The sequence below is a fragment of the Neltuma alba genome, unplaced genomic scaffold (assembly GCF_004799145.2).
Source record: "Neltuma alba isolate B1F8T4 unplaced genomic scaffold, ASM479914v2 tig00010986_pilon, whole genome shotgun sequence".
Classification (NCBI taxonomy): Eukaryota; Viridiplantae; Streptophyta; class Magnoliopsida; order Fabales; family Fabaceae; genus Neltuma; species Neltuma alba.
In genome coordinates this window covers 110,845-136,177 of record NW_021635746.1, presented here as the reverse complement: position 1 = coordinate 136,177, position 25,333 = coordinate 110,845, and the positions used below count along the sequence as shown (strand labels likewise).

General features: G+C 32.2%; 3 protein-coding genes and 1 pseudogene across 3 annotated transcripts; 2 read left to right on the top strand and 2 right to left on the bottom strand.

Annotated features, from left to right (window-relative positions):
• Positions 1 to 2,318: 2,318 nt before the first annotated feature.
• On the top strand, positions 2,319 to 4,392 carry LOC114760545 (peroxidase 47). The gene is made up of 4 exons (XM_028949803.1): positions 2,319 to 2,597; positions 2,710 to 2,898; positions 3,024 to 3,186; positions 3,862 to 4,392. Exons 1-4 carry the CDS (start codon positions 2,352 to 2,354, stop codon positions 4,239 to 4,241), a joined length of 978 nt encoding a protein of 325 aa, XP_028805636.1. The 5' UTR covers positions 2,319 to 2,351; the 3' UTR covers positions 4,242 to 4,392.
• Positions 4,393 to 6,152: 1,760 nt separating this feature from the next.
• On the top strand, positions 6,153 to 11,407 carry LOC114760551 (vesicle transport protein SFT2B-like; annotated as a pseudogene).
• A 2,781-nt stretch (positions 11,408 to 14,188) lies between these two features.
• LOC114760532 (zinc-finger homeodomain protein 4-like) lies at positions 14,189 to 15,024 on the bottom strand. Its single transcript, XM_028949789.1, has one exon. The coding sequence runs from the start codon at positions 14,999 to 15,001 to the stop codon at positions 14,291 to 14,293; it is 711 nt and encodes a 236-aa protein (XP_028805622.1). The 5' UTR covers positions 15,002 to 15,024; the 3' UTR covers positions 14,189 to 14,290.
• A 7,916-nt stretch (positions 15,025 to 22,940) lies between these two features.
• Positions 22,941 to 24,732, bottom strand: LOC114760533 (extradiol ring-cleavage dioxygenase-like). The gene is made up of 3 exons (XM_028949790.1): positions 24,364 to 24,732; positions 23,616 to 23,989; positions 22,941 to 23,325 (listed from the first exon to the last, which is right to left on the bottom strand). The coding sequence occupies exons 1-3, from the start codon at positions 24,592 to 24,594 to the stop codon at positions 23,124 to 23,126; spliced, it is 807 nt and encodes a 268-aa protein (XP_028805623.1). The 5' UTR covers positions 24,595 to 24,732; the 3' UTR covers positions 22,941 to 23,123.
• Positions 24,733 to 25,333: the final 601 nt, after the last annotated feature.

The window sequence follows — 25,333 nt, the reverse complement described above, 5'->3', positions numbered from 1 at the left end:
TGCCCTTAGCTTGTCACTTTGCTTTGAGAGTTTATCTTCTGATGATGAAGCAAATTATTATGTGTTATATTGCATGCACCTATATGGATGAGTACGTAATATGACAGCCACCCACTACCCACATATACATGTGATCATCCCTAAACGCGTTCTCAGCACTTAAAATCAACTATTGGGGCTTGAATTATATCTCATGCCTTCATGTACTCCTACATACGCCTTTTTTCTTCTCCTTTTTATGTTTCGTCCACGTAAAGATGTATCTATAATTCTATATATAGCACTCAAATTTTGGCTCTTTATTACTCTCTCTCTCTCTCTCTCTCTGTGTGTGATATGCAGGCCAGCTAGCTGCCTCTCCCATGAACTCTTATTCCACACAACCACTCCACTTGCGTTTGACTTGCATTTGGTTCATTTTCCTGCAAAAACTAATGGTTAAAACAAGCCATCATAGAGCTATTGAATGACCAGAATGTACAGCACACACATGGGTTGAAGTCATAAAGAAAACTTAACATGCTACTCCTCCGGTCCTAAATGTAAGACCCTTATACTAGTGTGTAAGGGTCTACATTTAGGATCGGAGGAGTAATTAAGCCAGAAAGTTTGAGTTTTGCATTTTGTATTCATGGGGTTTCGGTTTCTAGACTTCTCTATTGGTCTTATGATGTCAAACACTAATTATACGCATCCCATAAGTATATAATAATGTTGATATGGAATGGAATGTCAAACTCCACTTACGCTTATTTTTTGCAACAATAGTCAAAAGTGATCTACGATACATATGCGGTACACTTAGGTTGATGCAAAAGGGTTGAGTTGCTAAAATATAATAATTTTTTTATTAAACTCATACCTAGAGAAGAAATTTAATTGAATTAAATCACAGCAGCTCATCGATATAGCACAACATAGACTTCGTGATTTATAAGCTTATTAAAGTATAAATTGTCTATTAATGACTTCTTCACATATAACAAAATTCATAATCGGCCCTTACACATTACACCTGCAGTTTTTATTTGCAGGAACTTGTGAAATTTTACATGGGAATAAAAAAGACACACATCTGTTACATAAATTTTCCTGTTCATTTGTTGCTTTCGATAATTACATGCTTTTGACATGTGCAGGGACAATTCTAATTGAATGCCACGTGAGTCAGGTAGATTTTTATATCCCATGCACCTTGATATTTTCAACAGATCATTTTCCAAACTGATTCTATTAATTAGCTGGGATTCCTGTTGCAAACAATTTGAATTGATATTTAATTCTTCTTTTTTAAAAAAATAATTTTTTGAGACCCGATTATCACTATTTTTTTTCCTTTTGTACTTAAATGTCATTCTCCCTGTATTAGAGTGAACAAAGGTGAAATTCCTTGCGCGTCAACTTGGGTGCAACCAACATGCATTTACACATGGTTCTGTTACACATAAATAACAATCTATATATTACCTCTTGTTTTCAATATAAAAGCTTGTTTTAATTTTATTTTGGTTCTAAATATAAGATCCCAATTCAATATGTTTCTAATATTTATTTATTTTGTCCCAATATAGTCCTTGTAATAATGATAATTCTAGTCAATACACTTGCTTAGTAAGGATATTCTAGGAAAGACAATACTTATTTATTACAAATAACTAACCTAAACTAATTTTCTTAATCTACTCAAATTAATCAACTAACTCTTATATTAAAGACCAGAAGTACTATATACTAACATCCAAATTATTGACCAATAGGTAATACTCCTCCGATCCTTGATATAAGACCCATTTAATTAATTTGATTAGATTAAAAAAGTTAGGTAAGTTAGTTAATTATAAGAAATGTGACATGTTTTTCCTAAAATACCATAATCATCTTTCTTAATATCCCATCTTCCTCTTCTACTTGATTATGGTTGAGGGAGTATTCATAAGGTTAATTTAGAGAAAACTGATAAATATGAGAAATAGGTATTATATCTAGGACCAAAATCAACTCAACAATTAGATCCTATATTAAGAACCGGAAGAGTAATATTTAGATAGATCCAAGAATGATGATAGGTAAGAAGGAGGAACTGAGAATGACTAGAACCACTATCTCTAACTTTTTTCTCTGTCTCATCCAAAACAGAGCGGAGCCGACCCATCAGTTACTTTGGAATAGTCATTACTATAATTTATATATATACTCAATATGCGTATTGCTGTGCCAACTTTTTTCCACTATATCTATTGACTCCCTTTATTCCTGGACCTGCCTCATACATATAACAAAACTTCATACAATCATTCTCACTATATTCTTCTTTATCCACTGCTATATATAACTGTGGCTTTGGGTTTCAGATGCTGCACAGGGCTTCTTCTTATTCTGCTATAATGGCGAATCTGGCGAGAGTAGTGTTGGTGATGATGAATGTGATGGTTGTGATAATGAGTATTGGAGCACATGGTCTGAGCATGGAATACTACTTAGCCACCTGCCCCTTTGTTGAACCAATCGTTAAGGACACAGTGAACAGTGCTTTGGAGAGGGATCCTACACTTGCTGCTGCCCTTCTTAGAATGCACTTCCATGACTGCTTCATTCAGGTTCTTTATTTCTTTTTGTTTCCCTTTATTAATTGCTTGTCATTGTTTTATATGTATAATGTAAATATTGGTGCTATGATTATATAACTTATTATTATTGGAGCAACGACAGGGATGTGATGGATCGGTTCTGATCGATTCAACAAAGGGAAACACAGCAGAGAAGGATTCACCAGCAAATTTGAGCTTGAGAGGCTATGAGATCATAGACGACATCAAAGAACAGCTTGAAGAACAATGCCCTGGTGTCGTTTCATGTGCTGACATCCTCGCAATGGCTGCTAGAGATGCTGTTTTCTTTGTAAGATCACCATCAACCTATTATATATGCCTAATTAGCTTAGTTTCTTCCTTTTCTTTTTCTAATGAATTATTTGAGGCATTTGTTGGTTTGATACATATATGTATATGTATGTGTATGAGCAGGCTGGAGGACCAGTGTATGACATACCAAAAGGAAGAAAGGATGGAAAAAGATCAAAAATTGAAGATACAATCAATCTGCCAGCCCCAACCCTTAATGCTTCCCAGCTCATCAAGATGTTTTCCCAACATGGCTTTACTGCTCAAGAGATGGTTGCTCTCTCTGGTATATATCATATATAATCCTCCTACTAACCTCTCGTATAGGAGTTAAGTTATTTATTAAAAATGTGTGTTAATTTTTTAAAATATCATTTTTAATCATTTGTGTTAGAACTGCTCCTTAATGGGAAAAAACCTCTTAACATGTGCTATCAATATGCATAATTTGAAAAAAAAAATTGTAAATTTGAAAGACAAAAAAAAAGAGTTAAGGTCTATATCTATGACTGGAATAAACTTCGTAATTTTAACTCTTAGACATATTTAGCACAAAGAATGTAAAAATTTGTACAAAGTCAAAACTTTACTATTCATAAGCTAATAACATAGCTCATCTCATATATATGCAAAGGATAGACCCATAATTCATTTCTACTGTGTGTGCGCGCGCGTGTGTGTGTCAGCAAGAGATGAAATACAGGAAGGGAAAGAATGTAAATTTTTTTTTTTCAGCAAACCAAATTACTAATAAATTTATCTTAAACTCGGTGAAATATATGGAAAGCGTTGACTTAGTTTCAAGTATAAAACAAAGATGATGATAAGCTTATAACATGGAACTAGACAAATTACTGTTTGTTTTTTATTTTCCTTTTTGGCTAATAATATGCTGGAGCCAACAGAACAAAAGGCAAGACAAATGAATTAATTAATTAATGATTGTGCATGACATATGCAGGAGCACATACACTGGGAGTGGCAAGGTGTTCATCCTTCAAAAACCGACTGAACAAAGCAGATCCGACGTTGGATACAGAATTCGCCAAAACACTGTCTAAAACCTGCAACGGCGGAGACAAGTCGGAGCAGCCGTTCGACGCCACGAGGAACGACTTCGACAACCTTTACTATAATGCTTTGTTGAGGAAGAATGGAGTTTTGACGTCCGACCAAACACTGTACAACAGCCCTGCAACCAGGAACTTCGTGAATGACTATGCACTGAACCAGGCTATGTTCTTCTTTCATTTCCAGCAGGCCATGGTGAAGATGAGCTTTCTTGATGTCAAAGAGGGTTCTAAGGGAGAAGTACGTGAGAACTGTCGGAAAATCAACTGATCATTTTCTAGGTTTGATTCCACGATTTTTTGTTTGAATTGTACTTGTATTTATGGATACATATATTACTGTACTTTATTATGCTTTGATATATCAATGGTTTGCGACAAGTTGTAATTTTTTTGGTGTAATGTTATGCTACCTCATGTTTAATATAAAAGTTAGATAATTAATTTATAAATATTAAAAAAATAATTAAATTAATTATTGTAATAAATAAATGTTGTTTTCTTTAAAATATCCTTGTTAATAGTGTGTATTTAAATTATTTATTGATAGAAACTTCTTAATATGTGCAATCACCATAGAATTACCTAAGGACAAAATGGATAAATATTAGACAAAGTGAATTGAAATCTTATATTTAAAATCAAATTGAAGCTTCAACTAACTTTTATATTAACGATATGAGGAAATAGTATGAATCTTAAAAAGATCCATCTTTTTATCTATAGACCACTATGGTGAAAAAGCTTCTTGTGGAGAGAGCATAAATTATTTCTCATGAAAGAAATGTTTGGATTAACTTTTCAGAAGTGATTTTATAGATTTCATGATAAGTTTGTGAAAAAAATTTTATCTAAGTTTGTGTAAAAATACTTTTTTAAATGCTTTTTGGGATTCTCAATCACCCGCAAAGTCTAATGAAAAGCGCTTGTGAGATGTTTCTCTATTAAAATAATACTTCCTTTGTTTATAATTATAATACTCCCCTCAATTTTTAATATAAAACTATTAATTAATTGAGAAATAAATCAATCTCAACTAGCTGCTATATTAGGAACTAAAGAGAGTACATTTTTAACTATTTTTCATTGTTGAGAAACATTTAAAATTTGTGTATTAATTCTTGAGGAATAAGATAGCTTGGCCATAAAGAATGCACTTCCAATGTGTGAATTTTAATGTAGATTTGAAGCCCAACATTTTTCTTCTCTTCATAATCCTTCCTTCCCTTCTTCTCCAAACATTTTCCCAAATTTAACCTCATTTTATACATAATCTTTTACATGGCGCTGCCTCAACTTTAATCATTGTCCTATTAACAACACTAAACAAGCTTACCCGCATATGTATAGGGATTTGGTGGGAAATTTTCACCAAAACTTTTGCTTTAGAAAACACAAGAAACAGAAGAGTATAAATGGGCCATGGTTTTTGTGACACTCACCTGGTTATCACTGGGCTTCAAAAACACTTACCTATTCAAGCCCAATCATAATTTACATAAGCTTGGCTGACTTTTATGCATACACCCACACACAGATTTGTTCTAACTTGATAATGACTCAACATGACTTGGTTAGATATTAGGTCATTTCAAGTTAAGTTGGGTTAGACTAAAAATCAATTTTTTTTTAAAAAAATCAATTTGAAAGGTGTGTGTGTGTGTGTGTGTGTTTTTTTTTTTTAATTTTTCAAGAATTTAGAATTCTTACAAACTATTAATCACGTTAGAAATATTAAGAATTGAAATTTCAAAGTTATCACACTTGTGCTTTTGAATTAATGTTCATACCTTCCAAAATTATTACAGATATTTTCATCTAAAATTTGAATTATTTCATGTTTTCATAAATATTCTGCATCATCATATTGTGTCACAAAGCTATGGAAGTGATAGGACTTTCCTACCTAGTCATTTTTATTTTATTTAATCCCTTTTTTATGGTCACATATTTTCCCATGAATACTATTTGCATTTTAATATGAAAAATGTCATTTTTAAGGAGAAAAGTGTCTATAATATTTTTCTAAAATACGAAAGATTTAGTTGTAATTTTTTTTAAAGAAAATTAATGATCATCCCCTTCACTGTGATTAAAAATGAAACAGGAGACGACGATACGAAAGCTTAGAACTGAAGAAAGGATACTCGTAATTTTCCCCATAAATTGACAACGAACAGGTATACAAGGACCAGTCACCAGTCTATTGCTTTTGTTTAGGCTCATAGTGAAGTTGGGACGTTGTCCAAATCCAAATTGTTCCTGAAATTTCAAGCAATTTTTGTTGCTGTAATTCCTAAAGATCCAGTGGCTCTCCAATTTCTCGAGAAAGACTGAGAAAACAATGGAGAAAATGCACAAGGCCTTCGAGAAAGTCAAGTTAGTGGTGGGAATGGAGGTGGATGAAGATGAACAGCGAGCTCCCGCATTAGAGGAGGGCAACTCATTCGCCTTTATGGATGAATTCAACCGAAACTGCACCTTGTCCACCAAACAGGTGTTTTCCTTTTTGTTTCAATTTCGATCAACTATTTAGTTTTCCCTTCTATCGTATTTTCTTTGTGAGTGAGAAGATACTACAAGAAGCAAAAATGCATCTGTTACTCTGAGTACCATTCTATACTTGGTTTTCCCCCCTTCAATTCGATAAAGTATGTGAGAACATTTTGGATATTGAAAATGCATCTGGACCACTCAGTTGTCTCAGTTGAACGTATGCATTACTGAAAACTCTGATCTTCTCTTCAGTTACTTGAACTTGATACCTGATCCGCAGTAGTTATGTTGGGAAAATTTAGCTTTCAACTTAATTTACATAGGTAACTCAAAATTTCGGATATTTTTGCTCGGTCAGTGTCTGTAGGACTGAGCTAGGGGTTAGATAAAAGATTCTTGACCTGAGTGGACATGAAAAAGGTTGCTGCTTGAGTAAACTAAAGGTTTTGGCTTTGGATCTCACATGGGGATCTAGACCCTTCGATATCCGGATTGAAATAATAGTTATATGCTCTAAAATAAAAATACAGCTTCCCAAAATGATTTGAATTCTGAAGACATGTTTGTGGAAAAGTGAAAGGAATGGGGTGAAGTGGATAATCATCTTATTTTTATTTGGCTACTAAAGGCTATGAACTGTCTTACTGAACTAAATACTGGTGACTGAGAGATAGTTCCTTAAAATGGATTTATGTTATAGAAGTGTGTTAATATTGTAACTACGTTTGTCCAGCTGCACACAAAATGTTGGTTCGCATGCTAGATCCATACTAAGTAGTTGCTCAGAAACAATAATTTCTTGAATTTGTTTAGATCAGGTTGGGTAAAGAATAGAAAGGAATCTTGTTGAAAGATAAAATCATAAGTACCAACTGATTATTGAAATGTGGCCTTTGATGTGCAAATAGAGAGAAAAATATGCGGCTCATTTTGATTCATTAACTTAAGTAACAAAAGGTGGTTGTATTTTCCAACAAAATGAGTTGTTAATAATGCATAGAAGGGATAACGTAAGCTCCTTGAGATGATGAATTGAGTGACAAAGAAATGATATTTATATTTTGAAAAATGGACTGTGATTAAGTGGCCCTCAAGGATCCCCAGTTTTTGGTGAAAAAATGAAAGATTTGAGGCAAGTTAGGGTCAGTGGGATGGATGGGGGGAGATGAGCTGTGATATATTTTAGACTGATGTACATAAGTACTGTATTGCATTTTATTGTATATTTCGCTCTCTTTTTTCGAATTGGTTTCTGTGAGGATTTTCTGTGATAATTGGGGCTGTATTTGGCTGGTGTTATATAGAATTACTGACTTCAATTCTAATTTCCTACTTGCATAAAGAAAGAAAAGTTGAAAAATAAATAAATAATTCTGACTTTAGAGGTTCCCCTGTGCCAACTTTGTTATAGCAAACTTCTACTTGCTTAGTTGTCTCAATTGTAAAACTAAGCAGCAACTGGTAGTTTGTTAAACACAGCCATGCTTTTGGGCTTCTAACTCTGAGGATATAGTCTAGAGACAATGAATATCTGTCTTCAAATATATCATATTTTATTCTTCTTCGAACAGGTAGATCTGAAGGGTTATGATATTTTGTCATTTCATTACATATTATATTTTGGTCATTTAATTGTTCAATTAGAACTGAGAAGCTTAAGAACAGAACCAAAGTTCGCACTTGACTAGGAAGGATCTATCTCATTTCATTTGCAGCATCTATAATACTTGTTACCGTTAAGAGATGGTTTGGAATGGAGCTTTTTTGTTTTTTTTTTTTTTTTTCCTTTTGGCCTGATCCTTTTCCATGGGATCCACTCAAGTGTTTTATTACTTGTTAGCTGTTATTCATCTGACCTTTCCTTGTTGCTTGGCCGTTTATTTTGGATTTTACATTGGACATCAACCTCCTCAAGTTTATTTCAGCACACATTTTTCTTCTATCACACAAGATTTCAAATATTTGTTTGATTCATTCGCCAAATTTCTATCATAAAAATGCCTTTCCAGATTTCACTAATCACCTCTTTCTTACCAAACAGAGAATACACGGTTTCATCATATGCTTTGTTGCTGGCTAACTTGTACATTATTGGTAAGTTTACCTCATGCTTTTGGATATGCATTACACTTGTCCGTGCAATGGGGACAACTGGTAGACGAAGCTTTATTTATCTAGATATGAGGTAGATTATTGTATTTTTAGTTGGAGAATCCTTCCTTTCATACCCTCCAATGCGGCAGATTTGTTTGTAGATGTACAAAGTTAACCCTTGGAAATCAAAATAATATTCAATACTAAAATTTTGTTTCTCACTTTACGCATCAGGCTTTTTCCTAGACACAAGTAGTTCTAGTTGATTGACATGTAAAAAGATAAAAAAATTCGATATGTAGTTATAACTGATTTGCTTTCTGTCACTCTTTAGTCTTTCTCTGCATAGAAAGATAACTGATCATCAAAACTCAAGGATATTGTCCTTGAGTTTTTCGGTGTTGAAATCTGCTCTGTAGAAAACATTATAAAATTGGAGTATGATTCCAAACTATAATTGTAGGTTCAACATCATGAAAGGGCTTTTGATTTTCTCCATTTTCAATTTATCTATCAAACTTACTTTCAGAAAGTCTAAAGATTGTAATTGTGTCCACAATCTCCAAATTTTGAGTGTCATTTTATAGAACCTGGAACCATTATGTACTCTAACTATTTGTGGGTCTTGTGCATTACATGAAGTATGATGAATGAGTCCACTGTTTATGGTTTATAAATATTGCAACTTGTTAGAGTTTTATCTTTCATATTGATATACTGATTTCCGAAATGCCCTTTTTGCTCACAATCAAAACTTATCTGACCAGTACCAACTCCAATAATTATTTCCTCTTAAGTTTTGATTCTTATTCATATTTTTAAATTGCTTATTTATGATGAAAGACTGATGGAAAAAAGTCTCATAAATGGATCCCATATTTGACATTTAACTCCCACGGCAATATAACTTATTTCATTAGACTTCTCAAAATTTGGACCTAGGAATGTTGCTGCTTCTACCTGTATGTAGAATATGTTAGGAAGTACTAATATAATGGCCTTTTATCTCTTACATCTCACAGTCAATGATTGTTTTCCTCAATCCAATCAAGTTTGGGATAACATTCACTCTTGGTAATTTGCTTTCACTTGGAAGGTATGTACTGCTTTTGATTCTTCTATTCACCGTCATCCTACTCGCTAGTACCTTGCTGCTTGAATGATCGAGATTAGAAATGTGGATGTCTCTATTTGAAGTCATGAGATTTTATATTGTGAGAGAAAATGTTAATAGTGAGGATGAAAAAACTTGCAGAGAAGGGGAGGAAGAGATTTTTCCCATCATGTTCCAATTTCTGCTAGGAGAATTGAAGCACATTAAGTCATTCATATCTTTTTAATTTGTCCACGTTGACATAAAATTTTATACTTTCTCTTCTTTTCTTTTCCAGTTTGACCTAGGTTTTTAAATATTATGGGAACATCATGTGTAAAATTTTGGGCTTTTATTCACTTATGCTATTGTACATTGAGTTGTGCTCTAAGTAGATTGATCAGTAAACAGAGACATGGGAGTAGAGTGAAAATGTACCGGAGGTGCTATCCCAAGGATTTGTCTTAGCTCATGTGAATTTGTTAAGTTCTTCTCTTGGATTAATTTGTTTGCCGAATGTTATTTGTACAACTTGAAGTTTACCTTCATAAAATTGACCAAATGACTTGTATCTCAAAAATTAGGGGTGTTTAGCTTTTTTCTAATCCTAAGTAGTGTATTTTATTCCATGGCAGCACAGCATTCCTCATAGGTCCTAAACGACAATTGACAATGATGCTCGATCCTGTTCGTATCTATGCAACAGCAATATTCATTGCAAGCATTATTATTGCTTTGATTTGTGCTCTTTATGTAAGTAGCAGTATAACAATATTCTCTATTTGTTTCCCGTTTTATAACATATCATTTTTCCGTTAATTGCTGAGTACCTACCATTTTGACCAGGCTCATAACAAGTTACTGACACTTCTGGCGATTATTTTGGAGTTTGGGGCCCTTGTTTGGTATGTCACAGTGTTTCAAAGTTTCCTGCACGTAACACTTTAACATTTCAATTGCTTGTGGTTTGAACACATTGCTTAAAAGTCACATTCGTTTGTCTTAAATTGAATGTTTCATTAGTATGAGTCTTAGGAGTGGGTCAATTGCACTGACTGTAACGAAATTAACTGTCTCACGAAAATCCAGCATTTCATTGTTAATCTTACGTTGTGAATGTCCAGTTATAATCACTAGTTAATACTTCCTTTTCTGATTTTGCGATTGACAGGTATAGCTTGAGCTACATTCCTTTTGCTAGATCCATGGTATCCAAGATCTTGGTTTCTTGCTTTGATACTGAATTTTAGGCTACACTTGAAAAATGAAACCTATAGCTTTGTCCAATGAGCCGCATTGCTTTGCTTGATATTTTTGCTGTGCTACAGAAATCAGGTTTGGTTTTGGCTGGTTAATTGGGATTCACCAGTACCTGTCCCTTATTCTCTGTAGTCATTTTGTCTAGATTAATGGAAGCATCATCTTTGCACTAGTGTTCTGTTGCCTATGAATCCATGTAAAAGCATTCTCTCTCAACTTTTGTTTTCTTCTTTCGTTTCCTATGACTGTGTACACATCGGAGTATGTCGTGTTTCATGCAAGAGGCATCACAGGGAAAAAAGACACATTACATTGAGCCAACTTTGGAATAACTACAAGATAGAAAGTTGAGCAAGATATTGTTTGCAATTTTGTTCCTTAGAAAAATAGTCGTGTAAGCGAAAATATTTCCTTTAAAATTGTATATGTCAGTCTATTTGAGAAATAAATCACGTTGAGTTCTCCCCCCGGAGTGGGTTTTTTCTCTTTCTTTCCATCATTTTTGGGTGACTATTCTGGAAATCGGTCTCGCCATGCGATATTAGACCTGGAGATTTTGATGGCATTATAAAAAGCGGGTTTTCAGTATAGGGGCAGATGCCCTCCATACCAAGAAGAAACCCCTTTATATTTAATTTATATCACATCATTTATTAGAGTAAATTACAAAGCCCATCCCCTAAACTTTTTCAAATTTTCATGTCACTCCTTTCATTAATTTCTGGCTCCGTCCCTGCCCTCAAACCAAACCCCCGCCCCAATGATCCCACCGTGTTATTTGCTAAAATATATATTTTTTCCCTGTAAAAAGTTGTTTATATAAATTTCAGTTTTAAGTTAGCCTCCCACTCTTTAATGGCTCCACCAGTACCAAAAACTAAATTACTTAATGAAGGGCTTTTGACCATCAGCGCCATTTACAATTTCATCCATCAAATTTCTGTTTTGGATCTATAATGACTAACGATTGTGATTGTTTTCCCCACAAGTCTCCTTACAGAATCTGAAACACCGTAAAATCTAACTTCTGAAATGCCCTTTTTGTTTACATTCAAAACCTTTTTGTGAGATCTGATTAGTTCTAACTCTATATGTTACTTGCATCCTAACTTGCATCTATTTGTATGTTGAACTGCCTCTGAGCAGGATTCGTTAGTGAGCATATTGCTATGCTAGAGTCAAAATTTTTGCAGTACTCTATTTCTTCCTCAGCACATTTTTTGTACAATCATATCTCTAATACTCAGTATTATCAAGTTAAATTCAAGCATTATCGAATTTAATTATAAATAATCCAACAAACTTTTGACTTTACTTGAGAAGAGTCTGGATCATTTCAATTAGAGTTGTTTTTCTTTCTTTCTTTTTCCTTCCAAAGAAGGAAATAGAATTGAAGTGAGGTTATTCCGAATACAAGATCTAACTGTATGATTGTAAAATACGAAATACTACCTACAATCTTAAATATAAGATCTAGTTTGTAATGTTGTATTACAAACTAAATCTTATATTTTGACTGTATGATTGTATTCAGTATCATCCTGGCAATAATCTAATTGGAAAGTGCTTTATAAATTAATACTTAATTACTATATAACAATCATTAATAAACAAGGACAAAGGAATGAAATCAAGATTAGGGAATGAAATCAAGATTAGCTGCTTAGTAAATCCACTAGCCTGCCTTTCATATTAAACAATTACTATATTAATAAACTTCTCTGCCCATTTTAACGCACCAAATATAGATCATGGAAACATCAATTAGTGCCTATCATTATCATTACTTAAACCTAATTTTATTGTAACCCTTTATTTATAAAACGATATAGGTATCCTATGCTCTTATATATAGCTTAAACATTTGGGGAAATGACATTTAAAAACCTTTGATAAATATTAATGATAATTAAGGACTTTAAAAATTTGGAAAAAAAATCATGATTCTTTATTTTAATTAAAGCAATTTTCAGTTTAACTTCTTTTAGTACTCATCTTTAATATTCTTAATACCCATTTTCTATGTTTTCTACAATTATTTTTGACTTTTTTTCCCAATATAATAATAAAAATATGAAAGATATGAGTGTTAAAAAATTAACTCAGAAAAATTTTAATTCCTGCCAATGATCGTGATTCTTTTTCGAAATTTAAAAATTTAAAATGCTTAACTATCATTAATATTCTTAGAGGGTCTTTAAATGCCATTTTATCTAAACCAGGTTCCATAATGGGGCTCTAATTCCTTTCTGCGCATGCGCCACACGCCTGATATTCTCCACAAATCTAAATTTTCTTAGTCCATGATTATATAATAAATATGTATATATGTCTGCTTAAACTATGCTATTTTTTATCTTGTCAAAATTATTTAATTGATATTTTAACATTTTTAACTTAATTTTAAATTTTTAATCGAAATATTCTTCATTAAAAAATAAAAAATTTACCTTGAAAATATGATTTTAATTAGATGAATTAAGATTATTACTAAAAATAATATTTATCCTTATAATTAAATCTAAATATTTTTATTACATGTATGTATGTTTAATTTATAGGGTTGAATAAACTAAAAGGATTTGCAAATAAAAATGCCAATAAGCTCTAATCAGACATAAATTGTCGAAACTTCCACATAAAAGTCAGTAGTCACTAAACAGTAAAGTACCCCATATTTTTAACTTTGCCGGGAAAACATTTTCGTTTATAGAAAGAGCTCACATACGCCAAACAAAGGTACTCCGCACAAACACTAAACACAGCAACACAACCAACAAAACTAAACAAAGACTCAATATGATTGCAATAGCCAATTCAATTCCCTGCAACAGCTATATATGGAAGATATGATCATCCGATAACTTTTGCATTTCTCACTAATAGAGCCCAACTTCTTTAATTGCCTGATTTACATTTTCAATCGCAGCCATGTGTGCGTGTGTGTGTGTGTGTGTGTGTTTAAAACCTTCCTTTGAAGCAAAAGAGAAAGAGAAACCATCATAGAGCGAGCATGCATGTTGACAAACTGAATCCTACAGTATTCAATCCCGGGCCAAAACTAGCTACCTCCTAGTTACCTTCTTTTTGCTGCTGTTATTGAAACTATTTCGTTATTTTCCAATAGAGTAGATTACCTTTACAAATCATAGATTTAAACACCTTTCTCTAGACCACAACCTTGATTTAAGCACTCCAATTTGAAAGACAATATAATGAACCCACAAGTGATTTAATGTACTCTATATATACTGAGATAAACTCAGCTGCAGTAATTCGTCAAACTCAAACTTTGACACTGAAATTCCTTGAAAACAGCAAACAAACTGAGAAAAATGATTCAGTGAAGAATGATAATTAATAACACTACAATGAATTCAGCTAGTGGATAAGAGATTTCTCTTGGCAAGATTGTTCTTGTTATTATGCATCCACACTTTGAGCACTCTTCTCTTGATTCCAGCTTCTTCACAGAATTGCTGAACCATGGATTCATCCACTTTCTGCATCTTCCACCCAACCTTCTCTGCAAATCTCAGCATCTTCTCCTTCTGCTCTTCACTGAACTTGGTCCTGAACCTCTTCCTCATTACCACCCTCTTTTCATCAGATTCATGATCTGATGAACCATTTGACCCACTTTTATTATAACTTGTGAGACACAAATCATGGGTCAATAAGGGTTTCATCTCGACCTGATCATGATCATCATTATTTGGAAGCATCATCATCTGTGATGGAAGATTAAGAAGATGATGATGATGGTGATGGTGATGGCGACGAGAATCATAATATGGAGAAGAAGGCGTATCATCATCAGAATCTTCAGATTCAAAGTGTTTTCTGTGGAAGTTTCTGTGGCATTTGCAGGCTGAGCATTTGAGAGATTCAGGTGTGCCTTCTTCTCCTGCAGCCATGAACTCGCCACACCCATCTGTTGCATTTCCTCCTATTGAAGCTGCATGGTTCTTCAGGCATTCTTTGTAACTTATTATCGTCTTCTTCTGCTTCTTATTCTTCTTCTCTGGACCAGGCTCCTCCACGCTTGGCCTCTTTTGGTGATCGATATGAACGTTTCTAGACTCCATGCTTTGTCTGTGATGTTCACAAATCACAAGAGTTAGAACGTGACTCACAGGTATTTGGAAGAAAGTGATGATATATATATATATTGGTTCTGCTTGGGATGAAGGAGAGAGAGATCAGACAGAAATGGTACGAGCGCTGGAAGTGAATTTTGCAAGTGAAGCAACGAACGGCAACATCGTCTGTAAACTATATATGTGAGTGTGTGAGTGTGTGTGCATATAATAGTACTAAGATCTCTGCATTGGAAAGCCACATGGTGAGGGCATTTAAAAATTGAAAGTTTTTCGGCTTTTATTTTCTTGTCTTTTGTGTGAGGGGGGACATGATAATGACAAAGAAAAGTACATTGAAATCTTAGTTTTAATCTAAAAATTAGGTTAGAAATCTCTAAAATTATAAAATTTTAAATATCAAAGTTGTTATTAAGGCTTACGAAACTTATAAACAATTTTTTCCCCAAAAAAAAAAAAGTATCAAAGGGGGAGAAGAGAGAGATGGTGTTGGGAGGGCATCTGCATGTTTGCTTTGCTTACAATGTGAGACATTAAACTTTTTACGCCACAGAAATTAAAGATGTCTCCGAGAAAGTTATTTAGGGGGTGTTTGGATAAAACCAAACCATGGTTTGGAGAATCGCTTTTGGAGAATATATTCTGAGGAGAATAGATTTTGTGAAAAAGTAATTCTGAGAAGTGAGAGTGTTTGGATAGTTATTATCAGAAGTACTTTTTATATGTGCAAATTACTAAAAAGGGTATAAGTTAATAGGATAATTACATAAAATATAGATTTTATAATATATTTTAATTTGAATGAACAAAATTGTTAATAATATATTTTTTTACCAACATAATTAATAGTATATAAGAAAACATAATTAATAAATAATTAACATGTGTATATATATTTATAAAATATAAGATTAAAAATGTTTCTGGAAAAAATAAATATTTTTTACCAACAAAAAAATATTATTTTATTTTAAAGATTATAAATATGAAATATCATGATATTTTTTGACAAAATAAATAAGTACACATTAAAACAATTTATTACTTATTATAGTAATTATCTTTTCCGCTTTATGATTCTTTCAGGTTCACTCTCTTGCTGCGTCAGGACCAAATGATCGTAGAGCATTCCTCCACGCCAGCAACGCAAGCGAGTCAAGGGGCATTTTTTGTCCAAACAATTTCTGACAACCTAACAACGAAACTTCAACACCAGAAGCAAGATAATTTTGCTTTCCACAGAACCACGGTTTTAGAGGTTAAAACCATGGTTTCATCTAAAACCATGGTTTCAAAATATTGGAGGTTGTTTGGATAGCATTTTATCCAAACCATGGTTTTGTCTTCAAAACCAAACAGACCCTTAAATTAACAAAATAACCAAACAAGAAAAGAAGAAGGATAATAAAAAATATAAATATGTGTGTGTGAGAGAAAGTGAGGACATAAGCGGAATTCCAAATAAGACAAGTGCATATATACCTACTATGTATAATATCAAAGGATTGGAGTCATAGATTTGGTGGTTAGAAACTCATAGACTCTGTTACAGTATAATATTAATACTACCCGCTCTGCATGTAAGAACTAGATCTTATATTTAAGATCAGAGTTAATAATTTACAAATGTATATACATCATTCTCTAACTCCAAATACAAATTTATGTATATATGATCTTCCATTCTCATATACACATTTATTAATTTCATGTTACCATGTTATCGTGTGTCTTATTGAACTTAATAGACAAGAACAAATTTAGGCTTTACTTCCCATGTGATCTTACTAATCAATTTAAACATTATATTACCTCTGGTCTTAATCATAAGACCTTATTTATGGTCTACAAATAAAGTATTATAATTAGAACTATAAGTAATATTGCGCATGTGTGAATAATAGTATGAGTCAAGGGAATAAACCGCTATTCTCTTATTTCTATATGAAGAACACCGGAAGTATAACTACCTTCTTTAAGTTCTATTCTAACGGAATCAATATCTTTCACAAGGAATCAGAGAAAGATATACTACCTCTGGTCCTTAATATAAGACTCCGTTTGACTTTTAGTTTGGTCCTAATTATAAGACCCCAATCCATTTTGTCTATCATATTTATGTATTTTTTTCCAATATAGTCCTTCTAATAATGATAGTTCTAGCTAATATACTTAATTAGCAAGGATATTTTAGGAATGACAACACTTATTTATTACAAATAACTAACTTAACTTACTTCCTTAATTTCCTCAAATTAGTCAACTGGGTCTTATAATTAGGACCGGAGGTAGTAATAATTTTCTTCAGAAAATTCCCAACAAAAAACACACACTACTCTCTCTTTTCTAGGTACTTCCTACATTCCACAAAGTGTGTGCGTGTGTCTTTAATTAATTCCTATTTTGTTCTTGTTTCTTAAAAGAAAATTCAACTATCAAACCATAAATTTTGTATATACTTTTTCTGATTTTTTTATAAGATCATATTAATTACTTTTATGAGGTTAATTAAGGAATTACTTAGAGGTAAAAGAATTCTATAACTTTTTAAAATTACCCTTTCATTAGTATAGTTTGTTGTGAAGGAGAACGATGGGATGGAAAGAATAAGGAGACAAAACCATATTTTGAAACGAGTCACAGATATTTTATTAAAATTTGTAAGAGGTCTTATGTTAAATATCAATGAATAAGATATTATAAATAGAATCAGAGAGAGACATGATAAGAATAAGAACACAACACAATGAATGGAGGATTCATTATCACCAAATTAAAGTTGATCGATACCATTCAAGTCTTGTCATCGGAAAAGTTTTAATTTGTTAAGTAAATAATAGTATTGAGCACATGTATAGATGAACAACCATGATGAGAAGCGGCTAGTTGAGGCTCACTGTCTCATAGTGGCTCTCTCAAATGATTATAAACCTTAACCACATGTATAAGACTTCGTTGATTATGCACTATATATATATATATGTGTGTGTGTGTGCGCTACTCCAATTTAAAATATACGTCACTTTAGAGCTTTGATTTTGTTATAAAATATCTGTCAATAAGGCATTAATTATTTTTGGAGTGTATTTGTTTACCATTTATTTTCAGGCTATATATTTATATGTTTCCTTATGAAATATAATAATAGGTGAAACAAGTAACCAACTATTAAAAAAAATAAAACAAAATGCATATATACATACACTACCTCCGGTCCTAAATATAATAGTAAGAAGCAATTGAAAATTCAATTTAGTCTTAAATATAATATCACAATTCACTTTGTGTCCCATCTTTATTTATTTTTCCCCCTAAGTAGTTCTTATAATGATTATATATGTCAAAAAAATTCATTTTAATATACATGATTAACAAAAATATTTTAGAAAAAATAAATTAACTAATTTTTTTTATATTTATAAATTAGTTATTAAGCTCTTCTATTAAGGAATGAAGGTAGTATATAATGTGAAAATATTATTAGCTACAGTAATTTAGGCAGGCAAATAATTAAGTGCACATACATAGAGTTTTGATTGATGTTAGTGTAATTGTAGACAGAAAGATTGGGCCTAATGCATATAGGTTTATAGTATATAGGTACACGCATGCCTGCCTTCCCACACTTATTAGAGAACATGGAGGTTGATATTACCCCAAAACTCAAGTTAATTATGTATCACATAGCCTTTAATTTCAATAATGGAATAATTTTTCAGCTATGTACACATAATTATTTGAATTTCGACTTTTATCCTATTTCCCGCATTTATTTCTAATGTTCATTTAAAGTTTTGGCACAAAATTGAGAATTAAGAAATACTATTTATGAGCCAAAATTTCTTTCGACTTTACTAATTAATCTCATTAGTCAAGCTCACACATTTAATATATACATTTAACCAAACAAGTGGTTAATATAATAATTAAGAGCAATTAATTCCATGGAATTAAACACATGCGCGTATACAAAAATATTAATATCAAGCCCAAATTTGAAACCTCATCCAAATGTGTCGAATAATATTGCTATTATTACGACGACTTCTTGTTGACTCTATTGTTTATACAATTATCCTGTCTTTGATACTGTTGTTTTGATATTATCAAAATAAAACAAAAAAAAAAACCATGTGATTCCATTTTATGTATTGAGGCCAAGTGTTGGATAGCACTAAGGTGGTAGCAATTAAAAATGGTTTGCAAGGCTTGAAGCATTGGATTAATTAGTTGAAAGCAGTGGCTTTTTGAAACACACACAAGACAACCCCCAACAACCACTCAGACATGCATAAATATACACTAACTAATTGATAATGCTACTTAATTAATTATACATATGTTGCTTCAAAGCAACGATAATCAAAGCGATTAGCTTAATTAAGCAATGTTGGTCAAAAAGTCGCCTGTCCTTCAAACTCATGCGTATCCGCTTTGAACCGCCCATATCACATAATGACACTCACTTCATCGCCTTCAAGTCACCTCAACATATATACAATAGTGATTGGCCACATAGATTGCACCATCTTCCTGAGTTTTATCCACAATAAAATCTTTCGATTTATTGTTACTAGTTTTAAAAAAATCCTATTTAATGATTTAATTGAATGTCGTTTTCGATTTTCTTCTGGTCCTTTTTAAATAACGTCTAAAATTAGGTTAAATACATAAAAGTTCAAAGAATCTCCGTGTAGACCAATCATCATTGGGGAAAAAAAGCCACATCAATTACTTGGAAAAAAAAATAAAAAGAAAGAAAGCTACAAAAATGTGTTGCAAGTCAAGGGTATCCATGAGATGAGATAAAATTGGGACAAGCTCATCCTAATTATCGAGGCAGGATGGCCTTTCTATCTCATGTCTCATCTCATCCCAATAGTATCACATCTTGTGATGGGACATGATCAAGACACCGAGATAGGATAGGAATGTCTTGTTTATTTTTTTTAAAAAATTAAATTATTTTATTTTAAAACTAAATGTATTTAGAGCATAAAAACTCTTAGTAAAAATTATTATATAAAGAAAAAATAAAATGGGATAATAAATTAAGATTAATCAAAACTTAACAAAGAAAAATGCTTGTTTTTGAAAGATAAAAAATATATATAAACTGAAAGTATCATTTAAAAAACATCATATAACCTATATTAAAAAACTTATAAATTATAGACAACATAATCATAAAAATGATAATATCATTGTATTAATAATGAGTAAAATATATTTATACAATTAAAAAATAATATATCGGGACAAAACTGTGTGACTCATCCCGTTTCGAGTTATTTTTATCTTGTCTCACTTTTGTCCAATCTCAAAAAAAAAGAAGAAAAACAGCAGATCACTGTGAGCGAGCCATGGTCAGATCGAACCAGCCTAACAAAATCATACATATGGGCCTAACCGTTGCAACAGAATAACAGGAATTGCATTCCCAAATTATAGACTTGACATCTTATGGGCTGATAGGTTGGCAAAAAAAAAAATCTTATGGGCTGATAGAAAGTTGACATATTGGGCTCTATGGGCCGCGATAAGCCCACGAATAATTGTAATAATTTATAAATGTTTTCTCTTTCTATTACTCTAAGCTTTCATTCATGTGTAGAATATCATTGACCAAGAAATTTTAGGAATATTGTATAGTTAGTCAAGATCTAGTGACAATTGACAAACGCATGACAACTATTCTCCTTAGATATTAAGGAATGTATTAATCATTTCAAGAAATCAATTAAAAATGAATACAATACATGTGAATTTTTTTATTTTTTGGTTACAATACTTGTGAAAATTTCATTAACACATAATACAAGATTGCCCTTATATGGAAATTTATATGAAAAATGAACTTTAAGGAAAACAAAATTTTGATGTGCTATCATTTTTCCAAACAGTCAAATAGCTGAATAGGAATTAAAAAGTGCAATGTTTGACCAAGACTTTCGAAATAATAAAAGATTGGGAGAGCCAATTGGCAATTACAGACTCTCATCTCCAACATTATGATATTTTAAATACATTTCTTTTTTCAATTTTTCAATAGCCGACAATCTTGAAATTGATTGGTTTAGGAAGCTTCCTGGTCGTCAAAATTGATCGAGTCAATTAATGCAAATAAAGCATTTCTTAATAATACATCGTTATATTAGATATTATTAAATGATTATCCAATATAATATTAGAATAGTGGCTGTTGCTCATATCATATCATTTCCCTCTTGGAGTAATTTTATTTGTCTCTTGCATCAGTTTTATGTTTTCTTGTTCCTTTTCTTCCCCTCTTGTTGACTTAGCATAACCCATCAACATTTATTGATTAAACCTTACATTCTCAATTTTTTTAAAAAAATGTCTTCAATGAAAAAAACTGTCAATAAAATTACATCAATCTCTCATAAAGTTTACCAAGGTTATACAAAATTTTCATCTATTTCTTTAATTATGCACTGTATTGTAATTATTATTTTAAGTTTTTTTGGCAGAAATTATAATTATAATTTGTTTAGTGAAAATATCTTGTATTGCCTTAATTACTATTCGGATGACTTTTTTTATAAAAAAAAATTAGGTCAAGTTTCTTATATTCATTTAAGTTCTCTAATCATGCATAAGCATGTGTTCTTTTATGTTTCGTGTGTATTTATAATTAAATGTTATTAAATGCTAATATTTTAAAAATAGGTAATTGGAGAATTTGAGATGATGGATATAATTGTTCTTTTTTTCACAAGAATAGATTTTATCAATACTTTATGCTTTTAAACAGTTAGATCAAAATGATAATTTTTTTTTGTTGAGCCCAAGGTATCTTTTGCCAGTAGCAATGACTAATCCCCTTGTTCTCACCATACACTTCCTAAAGGGGCTTTACCCTATGTTTGGTACGAGAAAAATGGAAGAAAGGAGATGGGAGGGAAGAAAAAATTGTAATGAGCTAGATTTAAAAATTTAGAGAAGTAGGTTTTTAAAATTTTAATAAAGAGATTAAGTAAGATGAAAGAGCAATAAAAATTAATTAAAAGCTTTTAGTCCCAATTTTTTAGTTTTTTAAATCGAACTCCTCAAAATTTTCCCTCCCCTCCTCTTACTTCTATTTTTCTCATACTAAATAGACCTTTAGTGCAAACCATAATATTCTCTTTATGTACATCGTCAAGGATCAAACCTCTAACTCGACACTTAAAGAACTCAGCTAAATAGCAACCATGTTAGGGCCCATCGTTTGAAATTACAATTTTTGTTTCATATGTCTCATGTGTCTTTTGGTAAAAGGACATTATTTTGGTGAAAAATTAAAATTCGAACGAAAGGTAATATAGTTTTAAATTAAACCAAACATTACCATTCATTTATTATTCTGATATTTTCTTAAATGCGCAAATAATGTGTACTTCTTTAATTTATACATTTCTTTCTGAAAATCCATAATTGCACATGCTTCCAAGAGGGGAAATATCTAGTTTTATATTATTGATCATTTTATTAAAAAAAAAAAGAAGGAGGGCAATATTTGATATATTGATTTTAATTTGGACAGTATCTCCTCCAAGTTCATTCCATGTGACAGGGTTTGTTTCTGCATCACTCAAACAACGATTCAAAGCTTATTTTCACACACATCCTTCAAACATTCTTCTTCCATTGCCGAAGTTTCAGATAATAAGAGAACAATATCACTTCAATTAATAATTAAGTAGTCTTTATAATGGTAAAATCCACTGTATTTTGAGGCATATGAAGCCGAGACTTTTACAGAATTCTTCAATATCACCTCATAATCCAAAGATCATTTTCTCTAAACTTATTAGTGTATGGACACTTATGATGAGATTGTATTGTTCATCAATTCTCTTGTCTTAAATTGCTCATATAAACTAGCGTCCTTAGGAACCACAATATTTCAACCATCAAAGTCAACAACCAACAAGGAAAGTCCTTAAAATTTTCTTTTATTGGTAACCACAATAATTCATTAGACATCAATACTGATAAAAGCATCACAGAAACAGAAGTACGATTTACAGACAGGCAAAATACAACAGCAAACAGCAGCAACAAGTAATACAACAATATGGTGATGAGTTAGTTAGGGGGAAAGAGCTCAGGAGGATGATGATGCTGGTGTGAACTGGAAGGAGGCATATGAGAGAGTGCCCATTTCAATTCCACTATGGATTAGTTTGGCTTTAGCATTTTCACCAGCAGCTCCTAATGCAACATGCAGTGGGTAAAAGTGATCCGGCCATGGATGAGCCATTCTTGCATGTGGTGCCTTCTGTTCATAATGATTCACATCTTCATACCTACAGTAAATAATTAATATCAATCAATGAGAACTTTAAGCTTTGTGGGAATATCTCAGTAATTAAACCATTTAAGATTATGACAAAAACTGGAGTTTCATAGCTCAGCTTTTCCATTTATCAGAATAAACAGAGGTCCAAAGGGTTAGCTCAATTGGTAAACAGAAATATGTCAGGTTCAATTCTTCTCAAGCGGGCTCAAGAATAATATCATAATTGCAGTGCAACAGAAGGCAGGTGAGAAAATAGATGGGACCATTAAATGAAACTGAGAGAAAAAATAGACCTACCTTCCTTCAAGGAGAGAACTAATTAACCAATCATCAAATTGTTTAGCCCAGGAAGCAACAGGGGGGTTAGGTTGAATGTTAAGTGCTCTCAAGTTATGGACTGCACTCCCAGAACCTATTATGAGGACACCTTCATCCTTAAGAGGGGCCAATGCCTTTCCCATGTTATAGTGATAGGTCCCATCCTGATCAGATTGAACAGATAATTGACAAACTGGGATATCAGCTTCAGGGTACATCAATATGAGTGGAACCCAAGCTCCATGGTCAAGCCCTCTCTTTTTGTCCTCATCAACACGGCTGAATCCAGATTGATGCAGCAGTTCCTTCACCCTCCTCGCCAATTGGGGTGCTCCAGGTGGTTGATACTTAAGCTGGTAAGTGAGTAATGAAGGAGACAGTCAGCAAAATGAACCTCATAAACATCAACTAAACACACCGTAATGACAATACTAAGTTGAACCAAAATTAGGTGTTTCAAGTCTTTATCATCATCATAATTTCTATAGCTTTCTGCTGCCACATTCCAGAGCTCAGTATCATCAATCAACTTCCTGCTTCTATAGATCTTGATGATTTAAATTGAAGGCCAATCAATATGCCAAGAACAGAAAAGGACCTCCATCATCTCTAATAGTTTCAAAAATACTTGCTTAATCGAAAAGGTACTGATCATTATTATCATTATCAGTATTAAAACAGAAGGGTTTCTGTTTCTATGAGATTAATAATTAGGCGGAATCCAAACCTTGTACAAAGCTTTGGGGAAGCCATAGAAGTCGTAGATGGTGTCGTTGCGGTTAACGACGTTGACCGAGGGAACGGCGGTATCCCAGTGGCCGGAAATGACGAGGATGGCGGAGGGTCTCTGGGGATAAAACTCCTTCCACTTCTTCAAGAATTGCGACGCCGGAATGGAATCGTCAATGGGCAGAGTGGGAGATCCATGGGAGATGTAAAACGTATCCTTCAATGCCATTATTGTTTTTGATCGCTGAATTTGGAGATTATGATTCTCTTGACACAAAAATCTGATCAACCAAGTCGGAATTATAAATCTATATATAGAGTATTATAATCTAATATATAGAGAGTTTGCTGCCTTTGACTCGGTAGCTTCAAATTGAATCGGATATGGCTGGCCTTCTCTTCTACGCGTCTGGATTTATATATTCCAGAAGAGCGTTCGGTAAGGGAAATAGACAAATGTTTTAAATCATGGATTCGTTATTGATTCGGTAAAACTACTCGCTTTCAAGTTGTAAGTTTCAACCACAATGCTTAAGTTTAATTAATTTTTAGTTTATTCATTTTCAGTTTTATTGGTGAGATGTATTTTAATTATGTGTGATTTTAAACTTTTAATAATTAGTCCCAAAACAATTATTTTTTATTAACTAACTGGCCGAAAGGAAGTTAGCAAATATTACTTACAGTGTTTAACATAAGAGTTATTTATGGATTGAATTTAGTTTTATACAAGAGTATAAGAATACAGTCCATTTTACCTTTTAAAATTTCCTAAATTATCTCTTTGATTATCCTATTTATTAAAAATATTTTTACGATAAAGTAGTTTCAATACACATAATTAAATATAATAGTTTAAAAAAATCAACATAAATTTGTTACAAATAATTAACTTTAACTAATTTTTTAATATACACAAACAAACTAGTTATTTAATTATCATACTAAAGATTGGAAAAGGTAATTGA

Bases quoted from the DNA above. Each gene is read 5' to 3' on its own strand.
- LOC114760545 (XM_028949803.1), top strand. From the start codon at position 2,352: ATGCTGCACAGGGCTTCTTCTTATTCTGCTATAATGGCGAATCTGGCG. The intron at 2,598-2,709 runs GTTCTTTATTTC...GAGCAACGACAG, and splicing joins TCCATGACTGCTTCATTCAG to GGATGTGATGGATCGGTTCT. The intron at 2,899-3,023 runs GTAAGATCACCA...GTGTATGAGCAG, and splicing joins CTAGAGATGCTGTTTTCTTT to GCTGGAGGACCAGTGTATGA.
- LOC114760533 (XM_028949790.1), bottom strand. From the start codon at position 24,594: ATGGCATTGAAGGATACGTTTTACATCTCCCATGGATCTCCCACTCTG. The intron at 23,990-24,363 runs GTTTGGATTCCG...CTCACTTACCAG, and splicing joins TCCCCAAAGCTTTGTACAAG to CTTAAGTATCAACCACCTGG. The intron at 23,326-23,615 runs GTAGGTCTATTT...TATTTACTGTAG, and splicing joins AGTTCTCTCCTTGAAGGAAG to GTATGAAGATGTGAATCATT.
- LOC114760532 (XM_028949789.1), bottom strand. From the start codon at position 15,001: ATGGAGTCTAGAAACGTTCATATCGATCACCAAAAGAGGCCAAGCGTG.